This window comes from Microcaecilia unicolor, chromosome 4 (assembly GCF_901765095.1).
Source record: "Microcaecilia unicolor chromosome 4, aMicUni1.1, whole genome shotgun sequence".
In the NCBI taxonomy this organism is placed as follows: domain Eukaryota; kingdom Metazoa; phylum Chordata; class Amphibia; order Gymnophiona; family Siphonopidae; genus Microcaecilia; species Microcaecilia unicolor.
In genome coordinates this window covers 79,118,369-79,135,462 of record NC_044034.1, presented here as the reverse complement: position 1 = coordinate 79,135,462, position 17,094 = coordinate 79,118,369, and the positions used below count along the sequence as shown (strand labels likewise).

The window sequence follows — 17,094 nt, the reverse complement described above, 5'->3', positions numbered from 1 at the left end:
AGGGAAAATGGATGGCAGGATGGGGAGAAAGAGGGAAAATGGAAGGATGGGGAGAGAAAGAGGGAAAACAGATGGGAGGATGGCAGAGAAAGAGGGAAAACAGAAGGATGGGGAGAGAAAGAGGGAATACAGATGGGAGGATGGCAGAGAAAGAGGGAAAACGGAAGGATGGGGAGAGAAAGAGGGAAAACATGGCAGGATGGGGAGAAAGAGGGAAAAATGGAAGGATGGGGAGAGAAAGAGGGAAAACAGAAGGATGGGGAGAGAAAGAGGGAAAACGGGAGGATGGCAGAGAAAGAGGGGAAACGGAAGGATGGGGAGAGAAAGAGGGAAAACAGATGGCAGGATGGGGAGAGAAAGAGGGAAAACAGATGGGAGGATGGCAGAGAGAGGGAAAATGGAAGGATGGGGAGAGAAAGAGGGAAGACGCTGGATGGAAGGGTAGGGAGAAAGAGGTGACACTGGATGGAAGGATGCAGAAAGAAAGAGGGGAGACTATTGGAAGGATGGGGAGAGAGAGGGGAGACACTGGAAGGATGGGGAGAGAAAGAGGAGAGGCTGCATGGAAAGGGGGAGTAGTGAAAGATTGGAGAATAAGAGGAAGGGGCATGGGGAGAACAAGGGTGAGAAAAAGATGAAAAGCCATAAGTAGATGAAGGAAATTAAAGAATGGATAGTAAGAATGAATTAAATCTGGACACAGAGAGAGGCAGAAAAATATTGAAGAAAGCAAAGAAAAAGGAGAGAAAAATGACAAATGGCCAGGAAACCCTGGCAGAAGAGTTAAGCGAAAACGAAGGAAAGCAGAATCTAGAGACTGGGAGCAACACAATGAGAAAAAGTAAATGGCCACACAACAAAGGTAAAGAAAATAATTTTATTTTTAATTTAGGATAAAGTAATATGGTGTTAATAAAGTTTCAGAGACCAATACTTCCTTCCTTAGGTCAGGAGAGGATACCGTAACAGCATTATACTGACCTGAGGCAGGAGGTTTTGGCCTCTGAAAGCTCACTGAAAAGGATTAGGCTATTAAATAAATTGTCTGAAATCGGATGCACTGAAAAGCAGCACTTTACCCTGTGTGACAAATGCATCTGAGTGTGACTACATTTTGCTGGGGGGGGGGGGGGGGGGTAGAGAGAAAATTTTGTGCCCACCCACTTTGGGTTCAGGCCCACCCAAAATTGGCAGTCTGGCTACGCCACTGGCTGGGAGTCACGCATGTCCCAGCATTGAATATCCAGGGTTAGGTCAGCCTGTGCCTATGATCAGCTTATAAACCGCTTACCACCACGGGCTAAATATTGGCCCCAAGATTGACTGACAATACAGATGAATCATAGCTTACGTTAGAGTGGCAGTGTAAACGAGAAAGGGATGTTGTGTTAGAGTGGTAAAAAGGTAAAAGGCAGTAGAATTACTTTTATTTACTTTGTGTGGTCTGAGCCAACTGCTTACTGAGTTCCACAGTTACTGCATGTTTGCACAAGAGTAACTGGAGGATTGTTCTTTCATGTATTAGTGTAGAAATTGCAGCAAATCTCTTCTTAAACATCGCTTTTATACCTCCAGCAAAAGGATATGCTGGAAGTTGAAGGGTTACATATATAGGTTCCTGGTAAGCCTGCTAAGGCAAGCTGACAAACAGGGACAGAAGCTGGAGCATGCAGCCCTGGCAGTATCAGCTGAGAACAAGGCAGGCACTAGGATGGAGATTGAGGCAGGAACCCAGAGGAAGCTCTCTGCTTGCTATAGCTGCTAATTTCCTGCCTCTTGCCTCTGACTGGCTTGTTCTGTTGGCCAGAATTCTTGAGCAGTAAGAGGTGGGAAGCACTTTTTCCAGTAGTGCAAAGGCAGGAAGAGAACAGGGGATTTTGTGAATGTCTACCTGCCAGATAGATGAAGAGTGTGGGTGGGGGGAGGGACAGAGAGCATTGTGCAAGATTATTATCTGGAAGAGGCTAGTGAGGATGGAGGCACAGCAAGTAAGAGATTGTGAGTCTGTGAGGAAAGTGAAATGACAGTGGAGTGACATTGGGGGCCAGAAAGAGAGCAAGGGATTGTGTTGTGAGAGGAGGAGATCAAGTCAATGTGAAGGGAAGGGCAGAGAGAGAGAGAGGAGGGAGCAAGAAAATAAGAGCAAAGGCACAGAGGAGAAAGCAAGAGATTCAGGAAGGGGAGTCCAAGAGTGGGAGTTGAGCAAGAGCATAAGTACATAGAGAGTAAAGAGAGATGAGAGCAAGAGTGGTGTTGATGAAAGGAGAAAGGAGTTATTGATACCCCTGTACAAGTCGTTGATGAGGCCCCACTTGTAGTATTGTGTTCAGTTTTGGAGGTTATATCTTGCTAAGGATGTAAAAAGACTTGAAGTGGTTCAGAGAAAAGCGACCAAAATGATATGAGGTTTGCGTCACAAGATATACGAGGAGAAAGGACCTGAGCATGTATACCCTGGAGGAAAGGTATTAATTTACAAACAAACTTTTCCAGAAACAGGAAGGTGGTAGACCTAGATGACCTGAATTGAGGTTGTGAGGAGGCCGACTCAGGAATAATAACAGGAAGTACTTTTTCACGGAGAGGGTGGTTGATACATAGAATGCCCTCCTGCGGGACGTGGTGGAGATAAAATCGATAACGGAATTCAAAAATATGTGGGATAAACACAAAGAAATCCCGTATAGAAAGCATGGAACCAAACAAGTTTAGTGGTGTTTAGATGGCAACATCAGTAATTGGGAAGCAAAGCCAGTGCTGGGCAGACTTCTACAAGAATAAATCAAGAACAAGTATACATATATAGTATCACATCATACCTATATACTATGAGTTTATCTTGTTGGACAGACTGGACGGGCCTTACAGGTCTTTATCTGCCGTCATCTACTGTGTTATGTTACTTTATATGTAAGAGTGTGTGTGTCAAAGGAGTGGACAGAGGAGAAGGCAAACGAATGAGGGTGGGAGCACAGAGAAGAGTGAGGGAAGAGATCCAAGAGGTTCATTTTTGCCGCCAGAACTTAACCAGTTATGTCGATATTCAGCTCTTAAGTTCCTAGCAGTTAAATATAGGACTGTTCTTTATGAGGTTTTATTTAACCCCTAAACCCAGCGCTGAATATCGGCACTAACCAGCTATATTGTGCTATGCACTAACCATGAATATTCAGCAGAGATAACCAGTTATCTCCTGCTGAATATTCTCAGTTAGCTGGTTAAGCGGTCGTCAGGTCCCAAATTATGGAATGATTTACCATTGGATTTGCACCTGGAGAGAGTGTATTCTGCATTTAGAAACAAGTTGAAAATTTCTTTTTCCTTCTTAAGGTCTTTGGTTGATTATTATATGTAGAAATTCTTTGATATTTTAGGTCTGTACCATGCCTTTTGTTGGTGAAGCGTGTTAGCCAATATGATTAAAGTAAAAGAAAGTAGAGACGATTGGAAGAGAAGAGGGAGGGAAATAAGCAGAAGGGGCAGAAAGATTTGGGGGTCCTTTTACTAAGGTGCGCTAGTGGATTTTGCACACACTAATGATATGATGCCCATTATATTCCTATGGATGTCATTATTTAGCACTTTTGTGCTAAGGGCCAGATGCTCTCCGGCACTATACTGAACAAGTGCTGAAGAAATACCACTAGATCAGCGCAGAACAACTCTCTAATGCTCAACACTAATGAGATGCAAATATAGGTGCACTCATAGCGTTGAGCAATAAAGTTCAGCAGGAGGATCGCGTCTGGCACATGCGCTGAAGAGTTGCATGTTAAGCACAGCTCTTCAGCGCTTGCTCAGAATGCCAGAGGGGAGGAGGAAGGAGGAAGAAGAGGTGCAGACAGTGTTCAATAGTAGTCATGAGCAACATCAACCCAGGTTGTGCTGAGTTGCGTAAGCCTTTCTACTAGTGCTGCAATGTAAGAGCTTACCTAAGCAGGAGCTAACCTGATGGCCAGCAACGTGGAGGGAGTCACAAAGCCTTTTCTTTCAAAAGCAGGGGTATCAGGAGCAGTACTCGGCTGGGAGAAAATGAGCTGTTCCAGACTTTGCAGTGGTGAACATTTGCCAGTCCATCACTAACTTCTGCTTTTACTTCCTTCTGTCTCTTCTAGCATTGGATTCTTTTGTTACCTAGCTGTTTCGGAGGTTTTGAGTGGCTGTTTTATAGAGCATGGAGTGGACTGAGCTGAGCACGGCCGGGCTGCTTTGCAAACCCTTACACCAGCTCCGAGCTGGCATAGGGTTTGCAGCAAGAGGAGTGCCCTTGTTTGGTGCGCTGTCCTCTGTGCATCGGGGATGAATGTACCTATCATCTTCTGACCCTGGTAATTTCCATCCTAATGCTAACCTCCCATTCTTAGCCAAGGTTGCAGAAGCCACAGTTCACAATCAACGTCAGATTTCATTGATAAAACTAACACTCTCCATCTGCATCAAACTGGTTTTCGACAGAACCATAGCACTGAAATCACCCTACTAGACATCACCATGTATATATTTACTTATCTTGATAATTTGTGTTCTGTCTTTCTTCTCTCTCTAGATCTCAGCACAGCATTTGATCTCAATGATCATACTCTATTACTGCAATGACTTCACACTATAGACATCTTGGGAACAGTCTAATTGGTTTCAATCCTATCTAGACAAATCGTCAATACTACATACACTATAACAATTCTACTTCTGCCCCTTTACTTTTCTGCATATGGGGTGCCCCAGAGCTCTATTCTATCTCCAATTCTATTTAACATTTTCTCTCATCTCTGCTTGCTCTGGCCCAGTCTCTTGGGTTTACACTATACATTTATGCAGATGACATTCAACTTCTTTCCATGGTAGACCATCTCAACCATACAGCCCTTATCATTAATGAAAACCTTAGCAAAGTAACAAATTGGTTACAGGAAATTCGCCTTATCCTCAAATCTGACAAATCTAAGATTCTTTTATTTACTAATCATACTTCTAGTCACTTTCATTTGCCCATCTCTGCCTTTGTAAAATCCCAGTTCCACAACACTCAGTTACTCGTAATTTCGGTGTACTGGTAGACACCAAACTGTCATTTCAGTCACAAATAGGCCAGGTAGTAAAATGTTCTCTGTTCAGGTTGCGCCTTATATGCTCAGTTCAATCTCTCTTAACACCCCTTAGCATTAAGTGTTCTTGTACACTCACTCATCATATCACAAATTGATTACCGTAGCTCTCTCTATACAAAGGTCTTAGGCTTAAAGATATACACCACCTACAACTTGTACAGAGCACTGCTATTAGACTAATCCACAAAGCCAAGAAATTTGATCACATCACACCTCTTTTGAAGGCATCCCATTGGCTACCCATCACCCATCACATTATGTATAAACTACTCTTATTAGTCTTTAAAACCTTAGTGTCAAAGGAACCCCCTTATCTCCATTGCCTCCTATTACAATGTATCCGCTCACAAGATCAAAATTTACTGGTAGTCTCCTCATATAAACAAGTCCTCAATGAATTATTTTAAAACATCCCTCCTCTTTTCTTTTTCTTGAAAATATGGAGTTCTTCACCCTTCCCTCACTTTGTCGATTTCCTATATGGACATACTATTGTTTCCTTCTCTTTTATTTATTTGTTTTGCATTGTGTGCCATGTAGATTGCACTGCTTGTTGGGGGATTAGTAAATCTGAATAAACTTGGAAACCAACCAGGAGCCACTACCCACACCAAGATACCAAGAATGACAAAGAGCCCCAGAGAAAGCTACGGTCGCAAAACAGGAGCCTTCCCTGTGGGAGAGACCCCTAACCTCTGCCTGGAGAGGAAATGCAGTGGGCCAAATTGGCCCCACAGGAATCAGAAGAGCCTCAAGGCAGGGAATACAGACTGACAGTGGCAATGGCACAGCATTTGTTTATTTATTTATGTATTATTATTTATTTCCCATCTTTTTGAAGAAATTCACTCAAGACGGTATAGAGCAAGTATAACATAGACAATAAACAATTAACAACAGTAACATAGTCAAATAACAATACACATATTGCTCCTGAAAATCCACAGATAGTGTCAGCTAGGGAAGATATCTGGATGGTGGCTGGCGTAATCCAGATGTTTGCTTCTGACTGTCGGGGTCTTATATTCTGCCTTTTCTACTAGATAGTAATACAAGACACATTGCAGTTGTAAAAAACAGTAAATACAGGGCAGATTAAATAGAAAATACAACTTTTACAAAACTTTGTACGTACTATCAGATGTTGCCTGTTTGACCCGGCTGAGGCACAAGGCATTTTTAGCACTGAAACCTCAGATGATATCGATGGGTGCTACCTTTTATTTATGATTTCCTTGTAAATGTTTGATTACATATTCTGGGAATTGTTTTGTTTTCTTTGAACCTACTCCATTGGAAGGATTTATTGCTAATAAGAGGAAAGTGAAAAGTTGCCTTGGGGGTCCTTTTACCCTGCTGAAGTAAAAGTAGGCCTTGGCGCGCCCTTACATGGATTTTTCCTATGTGCTAAGATTATTGTTAATGGCCGGTTTTCTATTTTTTCAATTAAGGTCATGCACTAATGTTGCCATTAGCGAGGAGCTGTTTAAAAGAATTCCATGGGAGCACTTACTGACACCTATTTTATTGGTGGTAAGGGTTCCTGCGGTAATACTGCGCTAATTAACGCATGGTAATGTGGTTGCACTAACTGATTTATGTTGTCATTTCAACTCTCTCTACCCCCAAACACACACCCTCCATTCAAAAATAAAAAATACTCTTTAGCACACAATTGGAAATTTACCGCAGGATGCCCGAGTATGTTCCGCAGTAAATCCTTTTAAATTGCCGTACGCTTACACTAGCACTTACTGCAGCTTAGTAAAAAAGACCAGCGGTACTTCATACCCCTAGCACACCGTCATTTCTGGCACTACAAAAATTTACTTATTTTTGTAGCACCGGAGTGTACCTGGCAGTAATTGGGCAGTGCCACACACTGTCCAGTTACCTCCGGGTTAATGTGGGAGCCCTTATCGCCACCTCAATGTGTGGCGGTAAGAGCTCCCCCAGAAATGGCAGCGTGGCAAGTGCTTTACTTGCTACCCGGCCATTTCCTGTAGGAAGACTAGACTTCCCTTTTACCATCTGTGGTAAAAGGGAGCCTCGGCGCGTGTGTAAAACACGCGTCGATGCCAGCAGTGGCCCCCTTTTGCCGCAGCTTGGTAAAAGGGCTCTATATTTCTTATTGCCATAGGGGTCTTTTTATTAAGCTGCAGTAAAAAGCGGCCTTAATGCACTCTACTGTGGGTTTTTATCACAGCCGGAAAATGCCAAAAATGCCAATTATACATGTTCCAAATGGTCATGCACTAATGTTGCCATTAGCAAATGGTCATTAACAAAAATTAGCATGTGAGACCTTACCACTACCCATTTTGTAGGCGGTAAGGGTTCACATGCTAGTCCCATGCTAATCAGCGCTCAGTAATGTGACTGTGCTAAATTTGCATTGTCATGCCCACTTTCTGCCCCCAGACACGCTCTCTCCAAGAAAAATAAAGAAAAAAATGTTAGTGCGTGGTTTGCGCACACACATTGGGCTTTTACCACAAGACACCTCAGCACATCCCTCGCTAAGCCCTTTTAAGCTGTGGTAAGTATGTGTTAGCGCTTACCGTAGCTTAGTAAAAGGAGCCCTTAATGTCTTTGTCTCCCCAGTAATGTGGGCTGTGATCGTATATTGATTTCCTTGAAGATGTCTGCTTTTTCTCAGACATTAACTCTTATGTTTATGTTTATTAAAAGACCAGATATACCACCTTCTGTACATGGCAGGAGGAGTGGCCTAGTGGTTAGGGTGGTGGACTTTGGTCCTGAGGAACTGAGTTTGATTCCCACTTCAGGCACAGGTAGCTCCTTGTGCCTCTGGGCATTGAGCCTGCCATGAGTGGGAAAGCGCGGGGTACAAATGTAACAAAAAAAAGTGATTTACAGAATTAAAAATAATACAAAAACCAAATTACAATTTAATTCAAATTTGCAAAACATAAAACCTAGATAGAACAACATCTATTGACAGAAAACAAATAAATACAGACTAAAACAACAACAAAAAAAGAACTGTCATTCCTTTAACCCAAAAGTTCTAACCACCCTCCGCATCGGTAAATGCTGTGGTGAAGAAATGAATTTTGAAACCTGCTTTAAACCTAATACTGGATTCCTTAACACATAAGTTTTGGGGGAAAAGAATTCTACAAAAAAAGGGGCAGTGCAAAAGAAAGCTGAGTGACAAGTGAACTCCAGATTTGAACAGTGAATTTGTGGTAAAAGCTAGATGAAGCTCAGAAGAAGAGCACAATGAACAAATAAGTACATAAGGAGTGAGTAATGAGAATAAATAAGGAGAACCAGCCCTAAGGGCCTTAAATGAAAGAGTCACGATCTTGCGTTTAATACAAAAGGCAACAGGAATCCATTGATGTTGCTTTAAAAGTGGTGCTACATGATCATAGTTGAATATATATGATAGGAGACGGCTGTATTTTGTACTGACTGAAGTCACCATAATAGAGCAGATGGAAATCCCACATAGACTACATTACAATAGTCCAAGTGAGACATTACCAAGGCATAAATTAAAGTTTAATAGGCAACAAAAACAAAGCACAAAAGGGCCTTCAAAGTTGGAATAACGTGGAAACTGTAATGAAAAATGACCTGACATGGGCCATGTTTCGGCGCACAGCGCCTGCCTCAGGGGTCAATTGGTGAACATCTAAAATGCCAATGAGCAAATAGACCGCGTTGCGGTAAACACACCGTTTTGTTTGTAACTAAGATTCTAGCGCATTTCTAGATAGTAATGAATAGAGCATAAACATAAGAATGATAGAAGGCCTTAATCACTTAAGAATTCTGAACCAGCATTAAGGGGGAAGCCTGAAGGGTCAGTTTAAAAGTTAGAGAAAGGGGGTGGTGTCCTATGCCCATATAGCTACTGTTTTGGTGGGGTTCAGAAGTAGTCAGTGAGTTATGAGTCACTCATCAATTGCTGAAACAGCAAGCTGGTGGGTGTTCTATGATGATCTGTTTTGTTACATTTTAAATGAGTTTGTATTGTTTTTGATGTGTATTGTTTTGTGTGTTATTATGTATGTATGTTTGAGTTGTTCACCGCTCTGGATAGAAATGGTAATGAATGAAATGAAAATGAAATTTATTCTTTCCTGTTTAAATTGTAGTTCCTTTCCTGTAAAATATTTTTAAGTTTTCAAATTTAATTTCTAAACTGCTTTGATTTTTGCTGAAAGGCAGTATGTCCTGTCATAATAAACATAAACAAAAACATGATTGTAAAGCCTGAATGAAGATCTGGAGAATTGGGATTCTGGAAAGAAACTGATAACGTATCGATAGCATTTTTAGCACGCGCTAGCATTTTTAGCGCGCACTAAATGCTAGAGTCATCCACTTGTTTCTATGGGCGACTTAGCATTTAGCACATCCTAATCATTAGTGTGCAATAAAAACACTAACACGCCCTTAGTGCTGCTTGGCAAACAGGGCCCTAAGTGTATTCTGTAGCATGGTCCGCCTGAATTCTAAACTGCATTGTTGAAAAGGGGGCTTGTCCATGGGCAGGGTGTGGGTGTTTCTACAATCTATGCACATTTTTACAAAATATACCTGCTCTGTGCCTAATTTAGGCATCAGGATTTACACCAACTAAAGGACGTGACTAAATTTGCTCGCATGGAAAACTGCTCAGCGTATTCTATACACTGCACGGAACTTTAAGCTGTTTCTATAAAATTTAGGCATACTTTAGAGAATACGCCCAGCCATATTTCTTTCCCATTTTTGAAAATCAAATGCATGCATGTAGTTTTCTCCCCCAGTCAAGTGGCATCTGGGGAATGCTTGCTTCTACTGCAGCTGAAAGTATGCACCAATTCTATCTTTGTAAACCTTGATTTAGATATTTCCTAATCAAGGGGGTCGTTTAATAACATGTGGTAAAGTTTTGTACTTATCCACATGCTAAATGCAAAGCCTGTGAAGTAATTGTTCGGGCTGTTCTCAGCATCTTCCTATACAGTTACTGCACAGAAAAACTGTACCACATAGTAAAAGTACTGAGCACAAATTCACTTGTTTCCTCCTGTTTGAGGCGGCAAGGGCCAGGTTCAGTAAATGGCGTCTAAAATGTAGGCACTTAAGAATAACACACGTAGTGCTATTCTATAAACCACGTCTATAGTAAGACGCAGTTTATACAACAACGCATAGGCTGGGGGAATGTGTGTACATTTAGGCATGTTTATCAAATCTATGTTTTTCAATTTGCTTATCATTTTTTAAGGTGATTTATATGTTTGTATATGTTTTATTGTTAGACCACTGAGGCAGGCGTTATTTAACGCCGAAACATGGCCCTTGTCGGGTCATTTATCAATAAAATACTCCTGTTGTCTCAGTCTTGAAGGCCCAGTGTGTTGCCTTTTTTGTTTGTGTACATTTAGGCCTGGCCATTTACACCACTGAAAAGCTGGTGTAAATACCTGCACCTAAATACATGCATGTTCCCACGAGTTCTATAACAACGTGCCTAAATTTGATTGATGCCCCTGACACATCTACACTCCTCCCATGGCCACATCCCCTTTTCAACTGCACATGTTGGAATTTACGCACTCCTCTTTTTAGAATACACCTAAAAAGAAGCATGCGTAAATTCCAATTATTGCCAATTAGTGATAATAATTGGTCACTATTGGCAAAAAATCACTAATTGGCTTGTTACTGTTTTCCCCTACCGATATATCGGCCCTGAGGAATCCCTCAAAGATGCCCATATATCGGACTCCTCTCAGAAGGCTGTCCCTCATCATGTCTTTGCAGGTTAAAGTCTTGTTACTAAGTCTGTGGGTGTGTAGGGATAATTAGGTCCTACTATGGACTTCATCCTAATAGGAATGACTAAACCTCTAGGTATTAAATGATAAGAAGAGAAGATAGGTTTCAATAGTATAAGATTTATTCTCACCAAAAGAACATAAAACAGTCAAGCCCATCAATCAGACTTCAGATCTATCCGACAGCATCTCTGGATGACATCTGGAACTCTCCCCACCCCACCCACAATTTCTGTCCTTTTTATACGCTTCTGATCCCATTACAACTAATGGTTCTTCATTTACCCCCATGTTAAGCTTGTTTATCCCAAACTCGCTCAACCGCAACCTTGCTACATCAGAAGTTTCCTCCTACTCTTTCTCAACTGTTTCCTTGCACCTGCAAGACTTTTTCAAGAAGAAAACTGCTTTTTCTTAACTTAGATGCAGAGATAGGAATCCATTTTATAGCTGACAGTTTTATAACTTCCATTTTGATCTCAGATTCTCTTGACCTAACTTTCCCAGTTTAGATTATTTAGGCCATAATCTGGGCCAAGAACTAGGCCATGCTTTTCCAGCAAGCTCCTGGCCATGCTAGCCATCAGATTTCTGACTTGGCCAGTGTCTCTAGTAGTCTGAGCTCTATGACTCAGCCCTCCACTATTCCAGTGGGGGTCTCTTGCTGTATTATATCTTAACATTACTCAATTGAGTAGCGTGTATAATTGACCACATACACAATTTAACACATGCTACTCGCTGCACCTTATACAGAATCTGGCCTTAAGTGCACCTGCGCTATCTGCAACGGTGATAGCATTGCTTAGTAAGAATACTCATAAGCCTTTGAAATATACCCAATACTTAATCATGTTAAATATAATATTTTTCAGAGTGAAGATTCAGATGAAGAAGACCTTTGTGCCATTAGTGACAAATGGACTTTTCAAAGAATCAGTCGACGATGGTCTCGTGTGGATGAAATTGATCTCTGTCATCACCGATCCGATAAACATGGGTCTATGGGAGACATGAAGATGAAAAATACCACAAGCAGTGAAAGTGTTCTTACAGATTTGAGTGAACCTGAGATCTCTTCCATTCATAGTGAGAGCAGTGGAGGAGGAAGTGATAATAGGAGCCAATCTGGCATTAGTTGTGCAACTAGAGAAACATTTGACTGCTCGGCAAGGACATGTGCACATACTGTGGTCATGCCTGACTCCACTTCATCTAGCCATATAATCCATCATTCCACCAAAGATTTCTCAGATTACCTCAAGAATGAGAACCCTACACGAACCAGAGCCAAAAACCTTTTAAAACGTATGGAAACATTAAGATCCAAGGGTACGCTTGGAAAACATAAAAGCATCGGAAGGACTACTGGCTTAGTGATAAGTGGGCCTGTTCTTCAACAGGAACCAGAATCAGTAAAAGCAATGCACTGTGTAGAGGTAGCAAATGGAGATGTGCAAAACACAACAGCCCGAATAGGAAGTGAGCTTTCATTTTCTGCAAAGTTCATTAGTGAAGACACTCAGTCTGAAAATAATAGCAGTGCGCTGAGCACTCCCAGTTTAAAAGAAAGAAAGAGTCATGAAACCAACAAACGTGAGGGTATGTATCTGGAGGACATGGATGTTCTGACAGGGGCAGTGCTACAACACATGGTGAACCAAAATCATAACAGTGAGTTTCATTCCCAAGAGGACCTGGTTGTTCATATCCCCAAGGATCACAAACCTGGCACTTTTCCTAAGGCCCTTTCCATTGAAAGTCTGTCTCCTGTAGACAGTAATAATGCTGTAAACTGGCGGACTGGTAGCCTTTCTCTGAACAGGCCTGAGCCTAGACTAGTGCCTTCTTGTTGTACAAAAGGAAGCAGAGTAAGTGTTTATGACAATGTACCAGGCTCACATTTGTATGCCAGCACTGGAGACCTCCTGGATTTGGAAAAAGATAACTTCTTTCCTCATTTGGATGATATTTTGCAGCATGTCAATGGCCTTCAAGAGGTTGTAGACCACTGGTCAAAGAAAATGTTGCCAGAGCTTCGAAATAATGATTTGTCAGTTGGAGCACCATTTCAACCACCCAACCAGATCACATTAGATTTTGAAGGGAATTCTGTTTCTGATGACAGGACTACACCTAGTGATATAGATCGAGATGGTGCATCTCTAAGTGAATTAGAGACAACGGGAGTAAAAGAACGGAGAGATTCTGGGGTTGGGGCCTCTCTGACCAGACCAAACAGGTTTGTTGAATGACTCTTTTTGTTTCTGTTTTATAATGTTACTAAAATTCATGCATTATGAGAAAAGATGATCCTCACCTCTGTTCCCCTCTCCCACTTCATTCACCTGATGATTATGCTGGATAAACTGAGTTACCCTCGAGAGCACATGATATTAAATTGGCTTTCCCCACGTCTGAACTCTTCAGATCCTTCTGTTTCCAACAGATACATGACCATCACTCCTTCCCTCTGTAAGAGCTTCTGCTGATCACTTCTATGCCATGTTCAAACCCTGCTGCCTTGAGTGTATGCCAATCCAGGTCTCCTGTGTGATAGAACACTAAGGTACAAAACTTATCACTGACAAAGATATTTACAGAGTGATAACAAAAAAAAAAGTCAAATACTATTAAGCAGTATTTTTCCACTTTATCAAGTCCAAAGCACTAAAATTGTGTTGTACACAGTGGTGTAGCAACAGGTAAGCTCAAGCCCACCAGAAATGTCATCTCCCTTACCATGGCTGACAGGGATCCCCAAACCCCGCCAGACAAAGACCTCCTCCCCACCAATTAAACTTACTTCTTGGGCGGCCACCAGCACTGGCCCCAACCTGCTGCTGCCCCTCCACCATGCACATGCTCAGTTTTCATGCATACGCAGAGACCAGTGGCTGGTGGCAGCAGTGGCTTTGGGACAGTGTCAGCAACCGCCCTAGAAGTAAGCTTGTTTGGCGGGAAGGAAATCTTTGGCTGACGGGGCTTGGGAATCCCTGCCAGCACAGGTATTTCATTTACTTTGGGGAAGGTGCTGGGAGAAGAGGTGGAAATTAGTTGGGAGGGGGGTGTGAGCATGACATTTTTTGTCCACCCACTTTGATCGTGGGCCTGCCCTAAATCGATTAGCTGGCTACACTACTGGTTGTACACCAGCCTTTATAGAGTAGAAGTGTGGGTATGACTTAATTGACCAAAAGAAGAGCTAGGGAGTCACAGGAAGCCCCACCAGTCTCTCTTCTACATTAAAATAAAGGAAGAGGAGGTAGAGACAAATGCAGAATAAACCAACTCACTGTATATACAAGAGCAAGAAAGGGCAGGCGTAGCCCCAATACAAGCAGTCAAGTCAACTAGTTAGCTTGGCTGCCTTATGTGTCTACTGGAGCTCGTCTAATGCTGCTGCTCTCAGAGGGCAGCAGCACCTCTTAAAAAATGTCACATCTGAAAGTATGTGTGGTACAAGCCAGTGTGTACTTGTTGAGTAGGCATGCCCACTGATGCTCCCTGTGATTATGGGCAAATTGTTATGTCCTCTGTTGCCCCCAGAGTGAACATAAAGAGCAGTTCTATAATCTAGGCACTTATATTTATGCTTGTGTTATGTGCATAAAGGTACAGAATATTGATATGTATGTGTGTATATGTGCACAAAGAAAGGGAAGGGGGAACCAAACACTTTCAGAAAACACAACAGGACAGCAAAAGAGCAGACGTGAGCAAAATAAATACATTCCAGGATGAATATAAATCCAAAGTTTATTGACAGATACACAGTCTGAAGTGGAAGTACATCTGCTATATGGATGGACCCAACATGTGCCGTGTTTCGACTCACATGCACGTGTAAACGTCAGTAAGGGGGTCTTTTACTCTGGGCAAGTCACTTAACCCTCCATTGCCCCATGTAAGCCGCATTGAGTCTGCCTTGAGTGGGAAAGCATGGGGTACAAATGTAACAAAAAAAAAAATCTTAGCTCGAGTTATCTGCAGCAGGGCCCATTTTATTCCTGCGCAAATAACTCAAGCTAAGCTTTAGTAAAAGACCCCCTAAATGTCCTAAGTGCTATTCTGTAAATACCTGTGTAACTCACATAGGAGGAGATTCTTTATATGGCGCCTAAAATACCTGCGCTGAAATCAGTGCCAACTAAGCATATTCTATAATCGGTGCCTAGATTTAGGCACCGATTATAGAATATGTTTAGTTTATATTTCAGCTCCTAAAATTACGCGCATCCATTTACACCAACAAAAACTTGGTGTAAATACGTATGTGTAGATTTGGGCGCACTGGGCCATTTTCTACAACTAGGCACATAAATTTTGGAACGCCCATGAAATGCCCATTTTCCCACCCATAACCCTTGCCTCTTTGCCTGCGCACGTTAGAAGTTTGGCACACTTCATTACAGACTACACTTAGCAAGTTGTGCACGTAAATTCTAATCAGTGCCAATTAATGCTCATTATTGCTTGTTAAAGTGCTGCTATCAGTACTCATTAACTCATTAAGCTTGTTAAAATACGCACATTTTTATAGAACCCTCGTCAATTTCGGCACCAATCTTTAGGTGCTATATAGAATCCTGGGGATAGTGGGTATTTGGAAGGAAGGCATACAAAGGAGGAGTGGCCTAGTGGTTAGGGTGGTGGACTTTGGTCCTGAGGAACTGAGTTCGATTCCCGGCACAGGCAGCTCCCTTGTGACTCTGGGCAAGTCACTTAACCCTCCATTGCCTGCCGCATTGAGCCTGCCATGAGTGGGAAAATGTGCGGGGTACAAATAAAAAAGGAGAGAAGCATGGGCAAGACATAAGCACACTCTGCACTTATGCAAGTAGCTTACATAGGATTACCATATGTCTGGATTTACCTGGACATGTCCGGGCAACCGGGCGGGTTTTGCCAATCTGCCCGTTTGTCCGGATTTCTGGACAAACGGGTGGGCGGGCTGTCCTATGCTAGCCTCCCGGCCCTCCCCTCCCCTTACTTACTACTCTACTGCCCTGGTGGTCTAGTGACCTCTTCCGCCTTTGGGGCAGGAAAGAGCCCCCTCTTTCCTGCCCGGAGTGCTGCCCTGCATTCTGTTGCTGATCTCGATGTTGATTCAAAATGGCCGCCGAGAGGTCACTAGACCACCAGGGCAGTAGACAAAGGTAAGGGAAGGGGGTGACGTGGAGGGGAGTGACGGGGTGTATGACAGGGGGGAGGTGAATATGTGACGGGGTCAGTGCGAGGGTGTGAAAGGGGTGGGGTGGGTGTGAAAGGGGCGGGGTGTGGTGGGGTGGGGCATGTGTCCTCTTTTTGGGGGGACCAAATATGGTAACCCTAAGCTTACAGAATACTGTAAGGTATACATGTCCCTGCCACATCTAGGCACCCATACTTATAACCGCCCCTCTGGCTGGTCTAAATGTGATCACCTACATGTTAGGCACACCAATACAGGTTATGCTTGTATTCTGTTACAGGTTCAATTATAGAATGGCTTGTATCATGCAGCCTCGGAGCACCAAAATGGAGGTGTCTGTTTATAAAAATTTCCCCTTTAGAGGATAAGTTTAGAAAGGCTTTAGTGCATTATGTGAAATTTGTAATCATATGCTCATAAGTGGAGGAGTAGTCTAGTGGTTAGTGCAGCAGACTTTGATCCTGGGGAACTGGGTTTGATTCCCGCTGCAGCTCCTTATGACTCTGGGCAAGTCACTTAACCCTCCATTGCCCCAGGTACAAGTAACTACCTGTATATACTATGTAAACTGCTTTGAATGTAGTTGCAAAAACCAAAGAAAGGAGGTATATCAAGTCCCATTCCCCTATAAAACTATATGTAGGGAATGATTCCATGTATGTTTGTACACGTGTATGTATATATAGACATTCCTAGGGGCAAAGTTTGGAGTTTACATGTTTGTAATATGCAAATTATATGGGTATTACTCAGCACACATAAATATACACATGTATCTGGTATAAATGTACATGGCTAAAGTACACAAAGGAGGAGTGGCCTAGTGGTTAGGGTGGTGGACTTTGGTCTTGGGGAACTGAGTTTGATTCCCACTTCAGGCACAGGCCGCTCCTTGTGACTCTGGGCAAGTCACTTAACCCTCCATTGCACCATGTAAGATGCATTGAGCCTGCCATGAGTGGGAAAGCGCGGGGTACAAATGTAACAA

General features: G+C 42.6%; 1 protein-coding gene across 1 annotated transcript in view; it reads left to right on the top strand.

Annotated features, from left to right (window-relative positions):
• STARD13 (StAR related lipid transfer domain containing 13) overlaps positions 1-17,094 on the top strand; it is a gene marked incomplete in the record, with an annotated part of 274,328 nt that overhangs the window by 196,586 nt on the left and 60,648 nt on the right. The window contains 1 exon segment of the mRNA XM_030200373.1: positions 11,788-13,154. Coding sequence (XP_030056233.1) covers positions 11,788-13,154 — 1,367 coding nt within the window.